At 33.2% G+C, this 17,093-nt stretch overlaps 4 protein-coding genes across 4 annotated transcripts; all 4 read right to left on the bottom strand.

The window, feature by feature from the left end:
• Window positions 1-138: 138 nt before the first annotated feature.
• On the bottom strand, window positions 139-1,131 carry LOC112534793. The gene is made up of 2 exons (XM_025157280.2): window positions 625-1,131; window positions 139-417 (listed from the first exon to the last, which is right to left on the bottom strand). Exons 1-2 carry the CDS (start codon window positions 1,106-1,108, stop codon window positions 386-388), a joined length of 516 nt encoding a protein of 171 aa, XP_025013048.2. The 5' UTR covers window positions 1,109-1,131; the 3' UTR covers window positions 139-385.
• Window positions 1,132-4,395: 3,264 nt separating this feature from the next.
• On the bottom strand, window positions 4,396-5,553 carry LOC8275304 (ethylene-responsive transcription factor ERF109). The gene has a single exon (XM_002518721.4). The coding sequence runs from the start codon at window positions 5,462-5,464 to the stop codon at window positions 4,598-4,600; it is 867 nt and encodes a 288-aa protein (XP_002518767.1). The 5' UTR covers window positions 5,465-5,553; the 3' UTR covers window positions 4,396-4,597.
• Window positions 5,554-9,546: 3,993 nt separating this feature from the next.
• LOC8275303 (acetylglutamate kinase, chloroplastic) lies at window positions 9,547-10,854 on the bottom strand. Its single transcript, XM_002518720.4, has one exon. The coding sequence runs from the start codon at window positions 10,727-10,729 to the stop codon at window positions 9,644-9,646; it is 1,086 nt and encodes a 361-aa protein (XP_002518766.1). The 5' UTR covers window positions 10,730-10,854; the 3' UTR covers window positions 9,547-9,643.
• Window positions 10,855-12,061: 1,207 nt separating this feature from the next.
• LOC8275302 (ceramide synthase LOH2) lies at window positions 12,062-16,711 on the bottom strand. Its single transcript, XM_015718862.3, has 6 exons — window positions 16,269-16,711; window positions 15,551-15,762; window positions 15,278-15,433; window positions 13,855-14,040; window positions 13,585-13,763; window positions 12,062-12,438 (listed from the first exon to the last, which is right to left on the bottom strand). The coding sequence occupies exons 1-6, from the start codon at window positions 16,383-16,385 to the stop codon at window positions 12,419-12,421; spliced, it is 870 nt and encodes a 289-aa protein (XP_015574348.1). The 5' UTR covers window positions 16,386-16,711; the 3' UTR covers window positions 12,062-12,418.
• Between the last annotated feature and the right edge of the window lie 382 nt (window positions 16,712-17,093).

The raw sequence follows: 17,093 nt of genomic DNA, 5'->3' as shown, positions 1-17,093 counted from the left end.
ACAATTCACATATACAACACAATAAATGAGTGTATTATTGGTTTTTATGTAGTATACCGGATAAAGTTGTAACGCAGTATATATTCGAGTCTTGAACTCAAGATTATAGATAAACTTGAAGTGACTTTTACCATCTCATGCCGTTTTGAATGCTGAGTGTATTTTGATACTATAACGTGTATTTCAGACTATAAATTTAAAAATACATATCAGAGTTCAAAGTGTACAATACAAACACTGCTCTGCTCCTTGAAATGAGCAATTATTTAGTAAATACACATCCTAAAACTTGCATAAGCTGAACGGAATCTCACTTCAAAGCTAGCTCTTCGGTTTGGACTGAATGCTTCTGTGCTCCTCCACTTGCATTGCCATATATATCTCACTAATTTCCATTACTCATTGCTAGATAAATTTCTGTTATCACAGACCATACATGAAAATATAGTTAGAGAATGCCTCAATGCTTTGTGCTTTAAGCATCTTACTTAAGAACTGATGCCTTAATCTCATAGTAAGGTAATTTTCGAACTCCACCGATCTCAAGAAACAAGAAGGAAAAAAAAGTTCCCTACTCAAGAGATCTCGTACTATTATTTTCCCAAAGTTGGTTTGATACATTACCTTGAGGGAATTCGGCATCTTGTAGAATTGCATGAACAAATTCCTCCAAAACAAATGGCTTTAAGACATCGATGTTGAGCTTTGGGACATCCCCAGCATCATAAAGGGCATCACCATTTTGAGCTTCACAATCAATAATGAGCAAAGATGCCCCCTCGGAACTTGCCAATTGCACCAAATGTTCAAAATGGGCACGTTGAGAGAGCTCAGAATTGACAATGACATGAAGCTTCAAACTGATTTGAGTTGAACAGATTTGACTAACAATTTTAAGAGGCAACTCTTCTTCGTAATCTTCAGTGGAGGAGAAGGACGGAATTGAGCTTTTAAGGGCTAGGATGATATCTCCTTCATCAATGAGAGGATACTGAAGAAATGAAGCTAACTTGGTGGCCAGTTCGCTCTTTTCAGTACTTGAACTACCCTTCATTGCTATGATCAATGGATAACTCAACCCATCTTCTTTACCATTTTCTGATACCATTTTTCCTCCTTCTCTTCTCTCTGTTTCTTTGAGGAATATAATGCAACTACACATATCTTTCAAAACCATATATATATAGTTGGTGTGACTATCATAGAATCTTGATGTATCCCCTTTACTTGCATGGAATGCAAAGAATAAGGAAGTGAACAACAAGAGAGGTACATCTCGTGCCCAAGTTGATTAACTCACTCAAAAGTCTACCAAAAGTTTTCATTATATTTATGATAGGTACCATATTCATAGCCCTGATTCTTGAATACACATACATGCAATGGCAGATATAGATATTAAGTATGGTTTTATTGTGGATAATTCTGCTCTGTTGAATTGCCTTGAGGGGATGATACTGCAGCTTGTAATTACAAAATAAACCACATTTAGTGACGGAAATTAAAGACAACCCATAAAAAAAGTTCTCTATATAGCTGATTTTTTAAAATTTTAACGACGAACGACATTCAATTGTTAAAATTATAACGACAGTCAATTTAATGACAGATTTTTTTGTTAAAATTATACAGTGATGAAATATTATTTTTTTAATGACAAAATTTTCACTGTAAATATACTTTTTTCTTAGTGTTATATAAGGAGAGCATGGCAGTGGTGCTATGGTTCTAACATTATAGTGATCCAAAGGCAACTTCATTTTGTGCTTTACATTCAATGATTAGTAGACAAGCCCCTAATTTGAAAACTTGCCCAGTTGCATCAAATGGCAACTTTGAGAGAGACAATAGCTTTGAGCTTCAAATTGTGTTGTGTTTTAAGAGATTTTAAATTACTGACAATTTTAAAAGGAAAATCATAAAATGGAATGAAATTTTGAAGGGATGATCTTAAAGAAATTTATATAACTTGGTAGGCTATTTCAATAAGTTAATTTAGAATGTGCCGAATATGACTCTTATATGTGATAAAATAACTCATCAAGAGTTTTAATACATTTTTAGTTAAGTTAGGAAAGACTACTACCATCTTATCTATACATTCTTAAATAACTATATTTACTTTTTAGAATTTGATATAAGGACTAAACTTTACTCAATTGATCTTTGTTGTCACTATCAAATGATTCCATTTCTTCTCTTCTCTCTTTATTCACTTTCTACATATTTTGATGAAAGGAAAAAAAAAAAAAAAACTAGGTAGGTCTAATCATGGACCAACAGACATGGGATCCGTCCCATGATGGTGCTTTTGATTCCAACAAGTGTATTACCCCATTTTGATAGCAACATAATAAATTAATTTTGTCCAAAACAAAGGTAATAAATATATTAATTGTTTAATATATTTTAAAATATATATTGTTGGTACTTTAGCATAGCAACTTCGACCCTTTACTTAATTGGTAGTATTTCTTTAATTGTAATTCTTGGAGTTTGAAACTTCCAATTACAGATGTAAAGGTTAACATATCATTTGGCAAAAGACTAAAGTATGAGAGAGTACATTCCTTACTATTAAATATATACTCATTTTCAATATTAAAAAAAAAAAACACTAAATTCAAGACATTTTCATGTGCCCTATAACTAAATTATAAATTATAATATCATATACTAGATTTCAAAATATTTTTTATTTGAAAGATTATAAAATTAAGTTTTCAGAATCGTGTATATTAAATTATTATTTACAACTCTCGGATCTTAATATAATTTGTATTTATTATGATATATTTACAGTGAGAGTTTATTTGATGATAAACCAACTCATCGATTAAATTTTAATTTATATTTTAAGAGATTATCAAATTGGTTGGTTTTATAGCCTTACAATTTTAATCTTTATAGAAAAAGAGAGAAATAAAAATGATGTAAAATCCTCTTAATTCTTAATGGGTTCTAAAATCCCATAGATTAAAAAGCATGTGCAATTCCAAGAATAAAGAAAACAAAATGGAAGGGAATGAATGAGTTGGCACTTAAACACAATATTAAAGACATATTGATCACTTTTTCTTTTCAACAAGATTCATTAGTGAAAAGAAATGTTAGATGCTAATAAAGCAACAAAAAAGAGAAAAGAACAAAGACAAACAATATATAATGGGATAACACCAACTTGACATTGAATTCAGGCATATTGCATATTATGCATTAACAAAGACAAAAATTAAATTAAATTAAGAAAAATAGTGTGTTTCTTACGCGCTTACCGACCGGGAGTGGGACTTATCTATCAATTTAAGTCCTACATAAATTAATCATTATTGATGGATAAATTAAATTGATAGATAAATGACATATATCGTATTAATATTAAATGACTGCATATTTATTAATTATTTTATATTAAAACTAAAATAATTAATTTATAATATATAGGTTTAAGCATAATATGTAAAACTTAAGTACCCAAAATCACCCTGCATTTTATGCTTTTTTTTTTCAAATTTAATTAATTCTTTATTTTTTTTATCAATTTTAGTAGAGAATTATAACTTATTGCAATTTAATATCCAAAAATAAATAGATTCCGGTATTAAGCTCTCTCAATTGATTTATCATCTAAATAGAGTTTTATCATCGTTTGATCCGACTAAATTCACTAGCATAATTGTTGATAAAAATTTAAAAAAAAAAAAACTAAATAATTAGGGTTGTAGATATAACAATTAGAACATGAATAATCTATATGATATATAGAAAATGTAGATATATTCACTTTATAATAAAGACTTCTAACCAAATCTTTATAAGTAACATAACATCTTTAAAAAAAAAATATAAAATAAAATTAACACGTGTTAATTGTTATTTTAGGTCATACAACTCTAAGTAACCACTCACTAATTCATATGCTTTGTGTACAATTAAATTATTATTGCAGATTGCTTTTCCTTCCATGGGGGGAGGGGACATGTCTATCCACTTATAGTTTAGATCACATTATAACACGTGATTAATTGTACTCGTGTCAATTAGCTTATCCAGATTATTTTAATCCCATGATTGATTTAAAGCACATGTTTAATATGATTCCTCTTCCCCATATGACTCACGTTTTAATTAAAATATTTCTTAAAAGAAAAAATGATTAATATAGTGGCAACGACACCTTTTCTTTTTCTATTAGTAATTATTAGAACAAACGGCATCGCTTTATGTTATATGGTCGCGGACACGGTCACAGGGTCCATTTTATGCCAACTGACTTACGCTTTCTCGCATCTTTTTCATCAGGTGAGATCGTTCGGTAACGTGTAGGTCCCACTTTATCTTTCTCAGATTCAAATTTTTCCCTCTACCCAAACACCCACCTCCAAGAAAAACACATTAATTTGCAAGACTGGATACAAATATTTCACTTACAGAAACTTTGTAGGAATTATTAACTAACGTTTGAAGTCCTAAATAATCACTGCTTAATGATTCTTTCTGTTAAAACAATGAAAGAATCATAAACTGGAAAAAAAAAATTTAATTTACAACAAAAATTTTGCTTACATGATTAATCAAGCAACTTAATTTGATTAATTTAAAACCCAAGAGTGGCTGTAGTAGCAGTACCAGCAGAATCTGATGAATCGCCATTATTAAAGTCCATCATCATCATCCATTGTTGTATCTCATCTTCTCCGATTGCTTCAATTCCCAGGAACTCGTTTTCTTGACCTGCAGCAGCTTCTTCAAATTCGCTTCTTTTCCCATCCATGATCACGTTCTGTTCTTGCATATGTTGCTGCTGATGATGATGACTTTGATCTTCTAAATGATTATTACTCGTGTTGTCAGGAAAAGGGAAATTCAGTTTCGCTCTGGGCCCTCGAAATTCAATGGCTGCCTTATCGTAAGCTCTAGCAGCATCCTCAGCCGTGTTAAAAGTCCCAAGCCAAACCCTGGTGGCCCGCCGAGGATCCCTTATCTCGGCCGCCCATTTTCCCCATGGCCTTTGCCTTACTCCTCTGTAATTCTTCTTTCCTCGTTTCCTCGTCCCTTTCTTGTTATTTCCGTTGCTGCTCTCTTCTTGGTTTGGCGGGAAAAAGTTGCATCCTAAACACCCTCTAATCTTGCAAACGTTACACGTGTCCAGGTCCAATGGCGGCAGTATTGGGTTGATCGCAGTTGCGGCAGCAGCGGTACCGGAGGTGGCAAACTGTGAATTAGAAGAAGGAAACGAAAGATGGAACAGCTCCTGCGAAAAATCCGAGGCCATTGCAGTACTACTACTTGCGGAGCCAGAGAGAACGTTTCCAAGGGCAGCAACCATGATGGCAAATTCTTGCTCCTGGGTAAGTCGCTGCTGCTGCGGGAGAACTGCAGTTGCGGCCGGAGAAAGCAAGTCGGTAGTAGTGGCCGGAGTAGCCGTCCCGGTGCACTTTTGCCGTTTTGAGGATCTTTGCATGCTCCCTTCCAAGTGCAGTACGGAGAGTGAATGTACTTGTTTTTATCTGTGATTAAGGAGAGAGAGAGAGAGAGAGAGAGATGGTGTGGTGTCTTAGATTTGGTGATGGTCTGAGCGTATATATACGGGGGGAAGAAAATAAGCTGACGTGGAGTGCCAGCTGGTGACGCAAATTAGACACGGGTTTGAAAGGAAGTATAGGGACACGTGAGGATATTGAAAGGACAAAAGGAAAGTGTGGGGCCCATCGCCTTGTTTAAAAGAGTAGTATTACTATCAGTAGTGGAGTGAGTGGTTTTGCTGGTTTCGGATGACAAAGCGCCAGCTGGAACTGGCAGTCTGACGTGGCAGATTGTCTTAACGATGAAAGTTATACGCGGGACCATTGGACGGTCGCGATGATAGTGATGAGATGTTATGCGAAGGCTTTGAGAGGAAATAAACCAATCATCTAAGTGTAAGTGGGCGCACACACAGCAGAATAACTCCAGTTTCTTTCTTCTTCTTCTTCTTCTTTTTTTTTTTTAAATTTTTTTTGGCTATTTTGGAAGTTTCCTCACTACAAAAAGACTATCACTATAGTGCATTAATTCAATTTTTAAATTAGAAAAATAATAAGAAATAATCAACCAAAGAGTTAAATTTTATATATGTATTATATCTCAAAACAAACTACAATTTTCAAATGTCAAACTTTTAAATCATAGATTTTAAAAGTCAAACTTTTTCTTTTTTCTTTTTAGTAGTTAAAAGAAGAAGAAAAGAACAAGGTAACACCATCTATAGCAATTAATTTTCATCTTTTTATAATAAGGGGACAAAAAGAAAGTATGATCAATTTTGTTATTGATTCGCATTTTATTTGACCATGATTTTCTATTGTTTAGAATTGGATAGGCCTCAACTTAAATGATTAAACAACTTAGGTTTAATTTACATAAAAATACTCAATATGTTTGACTTTGAAATTGCACTTCTTGACAAATTTGAGTTGCAAATCAGATCGATCCATTATTGCATTTATGAGAAAAATGAAAATAAATTATAATAATATCTCTTTAAATCAATATCTTAATAATTAATAGTATCAGATGTTTATTAAAAAACCAACTATGTCCTACGAGTTTAATTTAGTATTTTTATTAGTTAATAATCATTACAAAATATAACAAAGATATAATTTTTTGTATAGAAAATTATATTAATAGAAAAATGAGATAGTCTTATGAAAAGATATAAATAATAAATAAACTATATATATAGATATATATATATATATATATATATATATATATATAGTAATTTAAGAAAGAAATATAATTCTAAAATTATCTATAAAGAGATGTTTAAAAAAATCTATAAATAATTATAAAGAATCAGTTTCGATTTTAAATAACAAGAAATTGTTCTTGAGCTAAGCCGCAATTTAATTGGTTTTGATTTTAATTTTTGGTCGGGTCGGTTTCTGTTTTGAAGTGATGCATAGCTAAGCGTATTCGATTAAAGCAAAAATAAAAAAAAATAGAAAAGAATTAAAAAAAAAAAAAAAAAAAAAAGGAGATGAGATATTTATGGTTGACCGATTTCATAAAATGGATAGAATACGGAGACAGGGATTGGTACCAATCATTTCGGAAGTCGAAGAGGGCCCACATGCCCAAAAGGAGACAGCTGGTTTATTAACGAACTAACCATACACGTTTGAACCCTTATGACTCAATCCATGATGTCATAATTCCTTCTTCTTTTTTTGCTTCTGTCTCTTTCGATGTCCGATGAATGTTGGAAAGGTGTTTTGTCTAAACGTAGACATCTACTGTCACACGTCCCCCTCTTACTGTACCACCTTTCCTTTCCTTTCCTTTCATTCAAACTTCAATAAATAAACACGTTTTTTCTTTCTACTCCCAGGCATCTTTCCCTCTCAAATCAAGGGCTAGTTGCATATTTATGATTATTTAAATCAAATTTCATATATTATTTCTGATTCATATCTTTAATTATATGTGTTTGATTAGCTACCTTGCATATTGATTTGAAGTGAATATTACCATCATTACATGATTTATCATCCTAAAGTTTTGTTATGCCTGATGGCACACAAATGGCCTCAAGCACTAAGAATGCATGCTTTCCAGCAGAGACACAAGCAAAAGTTTTAATTGCCCAACAGCACCACATAGGCATTACTCATAACAGCAACAAAGATGGTGGAGGGCATATGAAGAGCATCTTTCAAGGTTTGAGATAGAATCCTCCTCCCCCCCTCTTCTTAAACTTGAGCTCAAATTCCTTTCTCTGTTTCTCTCTTTCTCAGCAGTTTCAGTAACGACCGAATCAAGAAAGAATCAAACAGAAAATGGAGTATTGGTGTCAAAAGAATAAGCTAGGAGAGTAGATTTGTCACAAAACCTCCATTACACTAGCATTCTGATCTAAACTGTTTACATGTTTGCCAATGGATGTAACTAATTATGACAAATAGGTATTTAAGCAACCGATTAAGTATTAAGATAGCAAACTTTAAACCATGAGCTAACCAGGAATTGCAGCACATACATCAACTCATGCATACTCTAATTTAGTCGAACAAGTTTTCAGGTATCAAGAAAACACATATAACCGCACACGAAGCGTAACTAGAAAATATGAATATGAAGTCAAATTTTCTCAAGATATCCATGACGAAATTCTGCAGCTGTGACTGCAGAATTCAGCAGCAGATAAATACTTCAAAACCCTGTCCAAACCTGTCAATTTTTCATAGAATAGCTTATCCATGCAAATGCTTTGCAATTTCAATTCAAACGCATTGTTTGATAGGAAAATGCAGGTGCACAGACTATGCATTTTAACTAACTAATTCAGGTCCAAAAATGCCTAATCAGGAAATTTCATTTACATTACCACTCAACACATATATACACACAACAGAGCCTGCATTTGAGCTGTGTAGAGGGAAAGGACTGCAGCATTAACAAATGTATGCAGGTCTCCGTACTAGGTTCAGACATACAGGAGAGAGGTTAAACAAAAAGGTGTAGAAGTGTCCTGGGCGCAGGTCTTTTGGGGGAAAGTAAAACATTCTGAGGATGCCCTCTGACATCAACCAGAATTTGTGAAAGAATCATCACCAAATACACGCCAATATGTGGGACAAATATAGACAGTTTTAAATGCCTAAATTATACTTCAGGCATATTGTGCATCCAGATTGACACTAGAACACACTAGGAACCTCTAATAGACTCATATCACAGAATCTTCCTAGATGGCCGCATGCGCAATCAGTGATTATTACACACAGAGACAATGTAGCATGATTGATCATTCATAATCACATCCAAGCATAATCATTAGAGGTCATGTTACTAACAAAGGTCATGCAATCATATACACAAAGCTAGCTGAAGAATCAAGATATATACTATGTGTGAGCAGTTCAATTATATAGCTAAGCTATACTTGAATGCGGGGGACTGCAGCAGCATATATATGGAACATAGCAGCAAGGATTCAAAGATCTCTATAGCAGGTAAACAAACAGGATAGCATCCAATGCATGGCTAACTTTGCAGTATTCATTTGATCCTTTCATAGAGTTTTGACATGTACATTTCTTTCTTGATTTTGGGACTTTTAGATGCATATGGATCGAGTTAAATTGAAAGCTCCATTCACTATTTCTGCTGTGGGGATAAATACAAGCACTAAACCCATCTCTCCAAGACTTAGAAAGGGCGAATCAAATATTTGCCTTAATTTTCAAATAGTTCTAGAGCTCTCCATAGCTACTCCCTGCATTATGCAATCTTCTGTCTTCCAAAGATCAGTGTGGAATTTTCTGCAATTCCTTCTATCAATATGGCACTCTCAAAAACATTCCCTTTTCAATTTCAAATAAGCAATCAGTACCCCATTTTAGCAGCCTCAATCCATGAAATAAAAAAAAATTCATTCCTAAAGAAGTAAATAAGTGAAGGCAAAATTTAGAACACCTAAAGGGACCAAACCTAGTCGAGCTAAGATTTAGGAACATTATTGGATGACAATAAAATCATAATAATCAAAACAACAATCTCTGAACCCCAGAATAATCAGTAATTTATTCATTCAGTCAAGTTACATGCAATTTAAAATTAAGAGTTACAACACAGAAGAGAATAGAATGACTACATATTACCCAGTAATCATAGTTCCAATGCCTTCTTCAGACATAATCTCATGAAGCAAAGAATGTTCAACTCTTCCATCAATAATACTGGCAGTTCTAACACCTTGAGCAAGCGATCTGACACAACAATTGACCTTAGGAATCATACCACCAGCAACTTTCTTCTCATCAATCATTTTCTTAACACCCTTGATATCAATCTCCTTAACCAAACTAGTAGGATCATCTTTATCCTCCAAAATACCAGCAACGTCAGTTAAGAGAATTAATTTTTCAGCACCTAAAGCCGCGGCAATTTCACCAGCAACAGTATCAGCATTTATATTATAAGATTGACCAAACTGATCAGCAGCAACAGAAGCAATAACAGGAATAAACCCATTATTAATAAGAGGCTCAAGTAAAGTCTTATCAACACTAGCAACTTCACCAACAAACCCTAAATGTTTAGAATTTGGATTAGGTCTAGCCATAAGTAAACGACCATCCATACCAGAAAGACCAACAGCAGTAGCACCAGCTTTATTAATAAGCGAAACTAAGTCTTTATTTACTTTACCAACTAAAACCATTGAAACAATCTCCATTGTTTTTGCATCAGTGACACGAAGACCATCGTGGAAGACGGGTTCAATATTAAGAAGTTTAAGAAAGTTGTTAATTTCTGGTCCGCCACCATGAACAAGAATTGGCCTAAGGCCTACACAAGAAAGTAAAACAAGATCACTTACTACAGATGCTTTAAGTTCAGGGACTTTCATGGCAGCACCACCATATTTTACTACTACTGTTTTGCCTCTAAATTTTTGAATGTACGGTAAAGATTCTGACAAAATGTCAACCCGGAAACGATCTTGTGAGTTTGATTGGGAAACGGAGGTGGTTGTTTTGTGGGTTGTTGTCGTTGGTGGCGATGATGTTGCTTTGATGGTTAAAGATTGAGTCTTCAATGAAAAGTGTGGTAGAAGGAAAGAAAAGCTGGAGCTTTTGAGGTTTTTATGATTTGGGGAAAGGAAAGGAGAGGAAGAGAGGGGATTTGAAGAGGTTTTCAGATTGAAGGGTCTGGTGGTAGCCGCCGCCGCCGCCGCCATGTAATTCTGTTGTAGGTTGGCTTCTTGCTTGCCAGTGTTCAATTTTATTTTGTGAAGCTTTTATTTAGAAGGGGTTTGATCTGATGCACTCGTGCGAGGATCAGGAGTGGGCATATTCTATGTGATTGTGAAAGGTTAGTCCTCAACACTTAACACTTAACACTTAACACAACACTCAACACTCATTATTTAAATAATTTACTTAATATCACTGTTTAATACTTACTTGTTGGATCTCACATGAGATTAATTGTCTAATTATGAGCAAATAATCATATAAATTGAAATTTGAATTAATTTGTTTCCATAGTATAGTAGCATAAAATTGTTTTTTTTTTTTTTTTTTTTATATTCTTGAAAAAGAATAATATGTATAGAGTTTGTCTTATATTTTAGCGTACAAATCAAATGATGCTCTAAGCATCTAATTCAAAACTCGTTGATATTATTCCCAATTTACATTGCACCATTAATAACGCATAGAATAGAATTATTATTATTATCCCTAAATTCGAAATGTAGATCCCTAATGTAAAATTTTTGTTGATAATATAAAAACTAGATTGGTGCTTTTTGCCCTTAATCATCAGCTTCATTTGTACCAATTTTTGATAAGCAGGAAGCCATTGTTCTTCTTTTGTCGCTGGTGGTGCTTACATTTTCTTTTCTTTTAATTAATTGATGATTATTATATAATACACAATTGATTATGATTGTCATATAGCCATTAAATTTTCTGTAAACTTTTGAAGGAACAGATAAAAGGAAGAAAGAAGGAGAGGGAGAGAAAGAGATGTGAGTCTTTTTTTTATTAATATTAAAATATTTTTAATTAATTAAGAAATTATATTAATAAGTTTGCCCTTAAAAATAGTTTAAAGACTGATCTGCTCCTCTCACCAAATATTAAGGGTAAAAATGTAAGAAAATAAATTTTAATAAAAAGCTAATGAAATAAATAAAAATAATAATTAGATTTCGTAGATTAGGGTTAATAAATTTGGTAGCGTATGTAACCAACCCAGTTCAAAACCTCAAAAACACAACAATCAAGAGATAGGGATAGAGACAGAGTGTGTGAGAATGGCAAGTGAACAAATAGGTGACATGCAGTGAGGAAATAACTGAGGCTTATGTATGATGTATTTTTATCACACCTTAAGGTTTCCCCAAGGACTGAAACCTGATCTGTCTAACTAATGAATCTCTAATTTGTTCCCTCCCACATATTCTGATATCATCTCAAAGTTATGAATTCCCACTACCTCACTGATTTAATTACATCAAAACAGAGACATAAAAAATATCAAGACAGACAAATAATGCAAAAAATTGCAAGATGAAAGCTTCTTTCTTTTTTCTTTTCTCCTCTTTTTTTTTTTTTCTTTTTTCACTTTCCATTTCCCCAAATATATGGACTTATCTCAAAACAAGGGTTTATCAAAGAGTGAACAATTATACAAGATTTCCTATTATTTATACACCAAAAGATATATCGAAAGGCAACACTTGATGGTCCTACCTCCTTTCATCTACACCATGGAAACAAAATTAACTATTGAAACCAAAGTAAGTATTCACCATGTTGGTGATAACCAATCAAATGAATAGACAAAACCTACAGAGACATGTTGAATTAATCTTCTGAGAGCCATCACCGAACAAAAGAAGTCGAACAAAATCTTCCACCTATTCATCATCTTCTGAATCTGCTTGTGTACAAAAATACATTAAGAACTAGTCTAAATGAATAGGGATGCAAGTCAAAAGCGATAGCACATAATGAAACAATATGATAATTACTTACTATAGAAAAATAAGTAGCCTGACTTTTAAAACTACTACAGTAACCATACAGAATTAAGGATAATGCTTCTTACTAGTCTGGACCTTCTTCCTTCCTAGTCTCCAGACTTTCTAAAGTTTATCTTGTACTATTAATCTTATAATTAAGCGTCTTTCTGCAATTCCAAATGACCACATGTTCTCTCATCTCTTTCAAAAATTTGGAAACACAAAATACAAATGCAAACACAAGAGATATGTTTTAGGGCCATTTTCTTGCAAAGGAGCCACACTAATGTAGTAAAATCCAGTTGATTTGAAGAGATTAAGCTTCAATTCTAGTAATTAAGAATATCTTCAAGCAAAAAAAAATATATCAGACCATTGAGCTAAGAAATAGATAAACATCTAAAACTATGCATCAGGGCGCATATGATAAGCAAAATAGAAGTTCTAATGGCATATTAGTATTATACTAGAGTATGTTTTGTTTATATTCTTCAGAAAGTTTAAACATTTTTTGTCACAGGGTATCAGTACTTATTTGGGATAAAAGGAACAGTAATATGTTGTCATCTCTAATCCTTCTACTGGGAGTGAGATTCAAATCTAATAAACAATGTAATGAGTACAAAAAGGAGAGGGAGAAAAGTGTCCAAGTAAAATAATGAACATAGAAATTGTAGTATCTAATACACAACATTTGCGGCAAGTGGTAGGCATTTAGCATGCAACGATTCAACTGCCAATACTCCCAGGAAATTTAAGTTTTCTAGCATGCAATGTTGGTTTCAATCAAGATCAAACTCTTTAAACATGCCAGGTTTGGCTGAGCCACGGTTGAACTGGGGTTGACCAACTTTATATCCTTGCAGATTTAATGGGTAACCTGGTCTGTTAAATACACAATCTTGGTAACCCAATTCAACCACCCAGGCTACTGTGAGGCATTTTCTTAAAGAATCATTTAGCAATTGATGTGCACATTTTCTTACATAGGGAAAATTAGTAATGAGAAATTAACCCCAAATAACGTTAAAAAACGTAAAATATATAACACAAAGGCTTACCAGATCTTATATCTTCCCCCACTCTTCCTCTATTTCTCAGCTGCCTCATTATCATTGAGTATATCAGAACCCACCAGTAAATGTGGAAGACAAGTAGCATCAGCAGCATTGTATTGAAAACATAGTACAGTGACGTGGGGTAGGGCAATGTCAAATCCAAATAGTCCACAATATCATTGCTGAAAAATGCCAGCCAACAGAATACATAAGCAAAAGGAGTCACTAAATTGCCACATGTAGTAAAACAAATCAATTACAAAGTAGACAAACCTTGAAGCCTTGATTACCCAAAAGGGAAAGAATATTAGTCGTAATATGAGCCACGAGACAGCAAACATTCCAAAGAAAATGCTAGCTCCAAGCTCCTTCCCAGAATATTTAAAAACTTTTGCAGCTTCTAGAAATACATCACTTGCATCATGCAAGGCAAGGATAATTGAGCCTATGCGGAAAAAACTGGAAATGAAAAGATTTAAATAAGCTCTCCCATTGGATATCTCCAAATCAAATCTAATTAACTTTTGCTACTACTATGCATAAAACCAATAGTGGAATAATAGAACGTCCATTTATTTTGCATCTAAATATACTTGAGAATCTCTATTTTGATATTATCAAGACCCAATACAGTTCTGAAAATTAAGACAAGCATGGTACTCTTGGAAACATGAAATATTAACCATCTGGACAGCTAGCTTTTACTGCCCTCAGATGAGAGGAAAGTTCTTTTCTCTCGCAAAAAGGTTCTAAAGTCTTCAACACAAGCAGCAAAGAACCCATCTAACTCAAGCCATATGACAACATATCAACCAACAAACTCATTATAGGAAGCAGAGAACAGATCCATCAGTCTGACCTTGTTTTGTGTCACTCAAAGCATGAACTTGATGGTGACAAGAATAAACTATGATAATGGACTTAAGAACAGTATCAACAGCAATTTGACCACTATGATGTATGAAAGTAGGTGTTAGGCAGTGAATAAACAACATGCATAAAATTAGTATGGGAGGTATGAGAAGGCTAAGATATCTCTGTGGAAATACAAGGATCAGGAATGAGTGAATATGTGGGATGTAGTTAGTGGCGCCTATTGAATATACATTGCAAAAGGAATGATTCAGATGGCTGGAGGTCATATATATCACGAACCGAAAAATGTACTTGCATGGAAGGTTAAACTTATTGAAGTCACAGAGAGTGGGGAAGAGAAGGGATAGATCTAGAATCAAATGGAGTTAAGCTAAGCAGCGAAGCAGGATTTAGCAACACTTAACATTTCTAAAGATGCAAAGCAAAACATAAAAGAACAGAGGAAACGGATTCACATAGCTGATCCCAGCTGTAATGAGAACAAGTATTCATTGAGTTGGAATAACAGATGATTTTGATGTTGTAGATTTTATTGATTTCCTTGTGTAAATGAAATTCATTCTTTTGGTACTTGAGTTGCATCACTAGGAGCCATTTAGTTCTTTTTAAATATTGTTTTTTACCTATTCAAAATGCAATAAAATTGCAGCATGTCTCCCCTAAAAAATGCACACTAGTCCATTTATTTAGTTAATGAATGATCAATAGTGATGGTAAAAGAGAAAGATGCAAGGAACAGCTTCACCTAAAAAAAGTCGCACCCAATAGATGTGCGAATCACTATCAAAGCACTGTGATTAGTAAGTAATTGGAGTGTTACCTTGTAATGTAAGAGTATCCAATCAGTAAAACTGTGATTACATGATGGGACATCATCACAGCAAAATCCTTCCTTCTAGTTTCCCACAAAAGGAGAGCAGCAATACTGTACATGTAGAACCCACATTGACACATGTAGAAAAGCTTCAGTGAAATCCTGAAATGAACCCAAAAAAATAAAAATCCAAGTCAGTAAACTCCAAGATTTGAACTTCTCAAGTAAAAAAGAAGCATTTCCATAATTTTAAGTCTTAGCAAATGAATAATAACTCACTTTAATTCTTGATTGGGCCATCCATTGAAGTATTGTTTAGTATCAGTAAACCAAGGTTCATTGTAGTTAATATAGAGAACACAAAATTCAACAGTAGCATAGTATGTTAGCTTCCACATTGACTCGGTGCATTTTGCAATAGTTGCCTGCGTAGCCTCATCAATCTTCTTCAAAGGTCCTTTTTTCTTGTGCACAAACCAAATTGCCAGCCTCTAAAATAATAATAATAATAATAGCAACAATTTATAAGAAAAATATCAACCACATGTTAACAATATGTAGCAATTACATATAGACAGGAAAAGAAACAGAAATCAAAAGCCTCTTCTAAGCAGATTCACTTAATTCCCCCAAATTTTTCACAAAGAAAGGATGCCGATCAAAAACAGTATGCATGAAATTCTACATTTCGCATTACATGTTAAAGATAAGCACAACTTTGAATCTTGAGCTTCTTTAATTTTCCTACTAATTCACAATTGAAACGAGCAAGAAACATCACTTAATCTAGTATAACACAACAACAGAACTAAATAATTCCAGTAAATCTTTCATTTCACACAAACAGATTCCAATTAAAAAGAAATATGAAACTGCTCACATTTCCTATTATTATATAGTAGCAAGAAAAGAAAGCGTAACAACGAATCTTGCTTAATAATAAAATTAAAAAAAGAAAATTTAACTAGATAGAATCAAACTCAAAGAAACTGCTTACACGAAAGATGAACTTGTCGAGGAAGAATCTAGCAACAACGAAACCGAAAGAGAAGGAAAGAGCGACGAAGAAATGCCAAGGGCTCGGGGAGCCATTATCAATCAAGATCGACGCCATTAGCAGCACAACCAATCAACGGATCAAATTAAGAGTAAGTTCGGTCGGTTCTCATCATCCAAGATTTCACGAGAGTTGCATAGATCTATGTATGTATCTAGCTACCTAGAGAGAATGCGAACAGAGAGAGAGAGATCTTGCTACTGTTAATGCTGATGATTAGGGTTTGTGCTTTTTGATTGTGTAATTAAATTTTTTAACAAAAAGGAGTTGAGAGCTTGAGAGAGAGAGATGATGAAGGAAGGAAGGATGAGAATCGATGAGAAATGGGAAGAAAAAAAGGTGCGCTTTGCATGGACACTAAAATTTTGCATCAATTTTGGGCTTCTAATATAATCTAATCATCATTCTTCCCACGTGGAATCCAAATTACACCTCTTGCAAAATAACGAGTTCCAATCATAATCCCATTTATTCAATATTTAATACTTTAATTTTACAATTTCAGCTTCAAATCAAATATTTATGACTTTTAGATCCAAAATATTTTGATGGATAGTACAAAATGTTTAAAATATATTAATTAAAAAGACAAAAAATATATTTTATTTTACCCACTCTTTTATTATGCATTTAACATTAATATTAATTATATTATCTATTTATTATTACCTCCTATCAAATTTTTTATATTATTAAATAAAGTAGCAAAAATAAGATATAATAGTAATTCTATTGCAACTTTATTATGCCCTATTACAATATCTC

This window comes from Ricinus communis, chromosome 6 (assembly GCF_019578655.1).
Source record: "Ricinus communis isolate WT05 ecotype wild-type chromosome 6, ASM1957865v1, whole genome shotgun sequence".
Classification (NCBI taxonomy): Eukaryota; Viridiplantae; Streptophyta; class Magnoliopsida; order Malpighiales; family Euphorbiaceae; genus Ricinus; species Ricinus communis.
The sequence above is the reverse complement of the archived record's forward strand: the minus strand, read 5'-3'. Positions and strand labels throughout refer to the sequence as shown.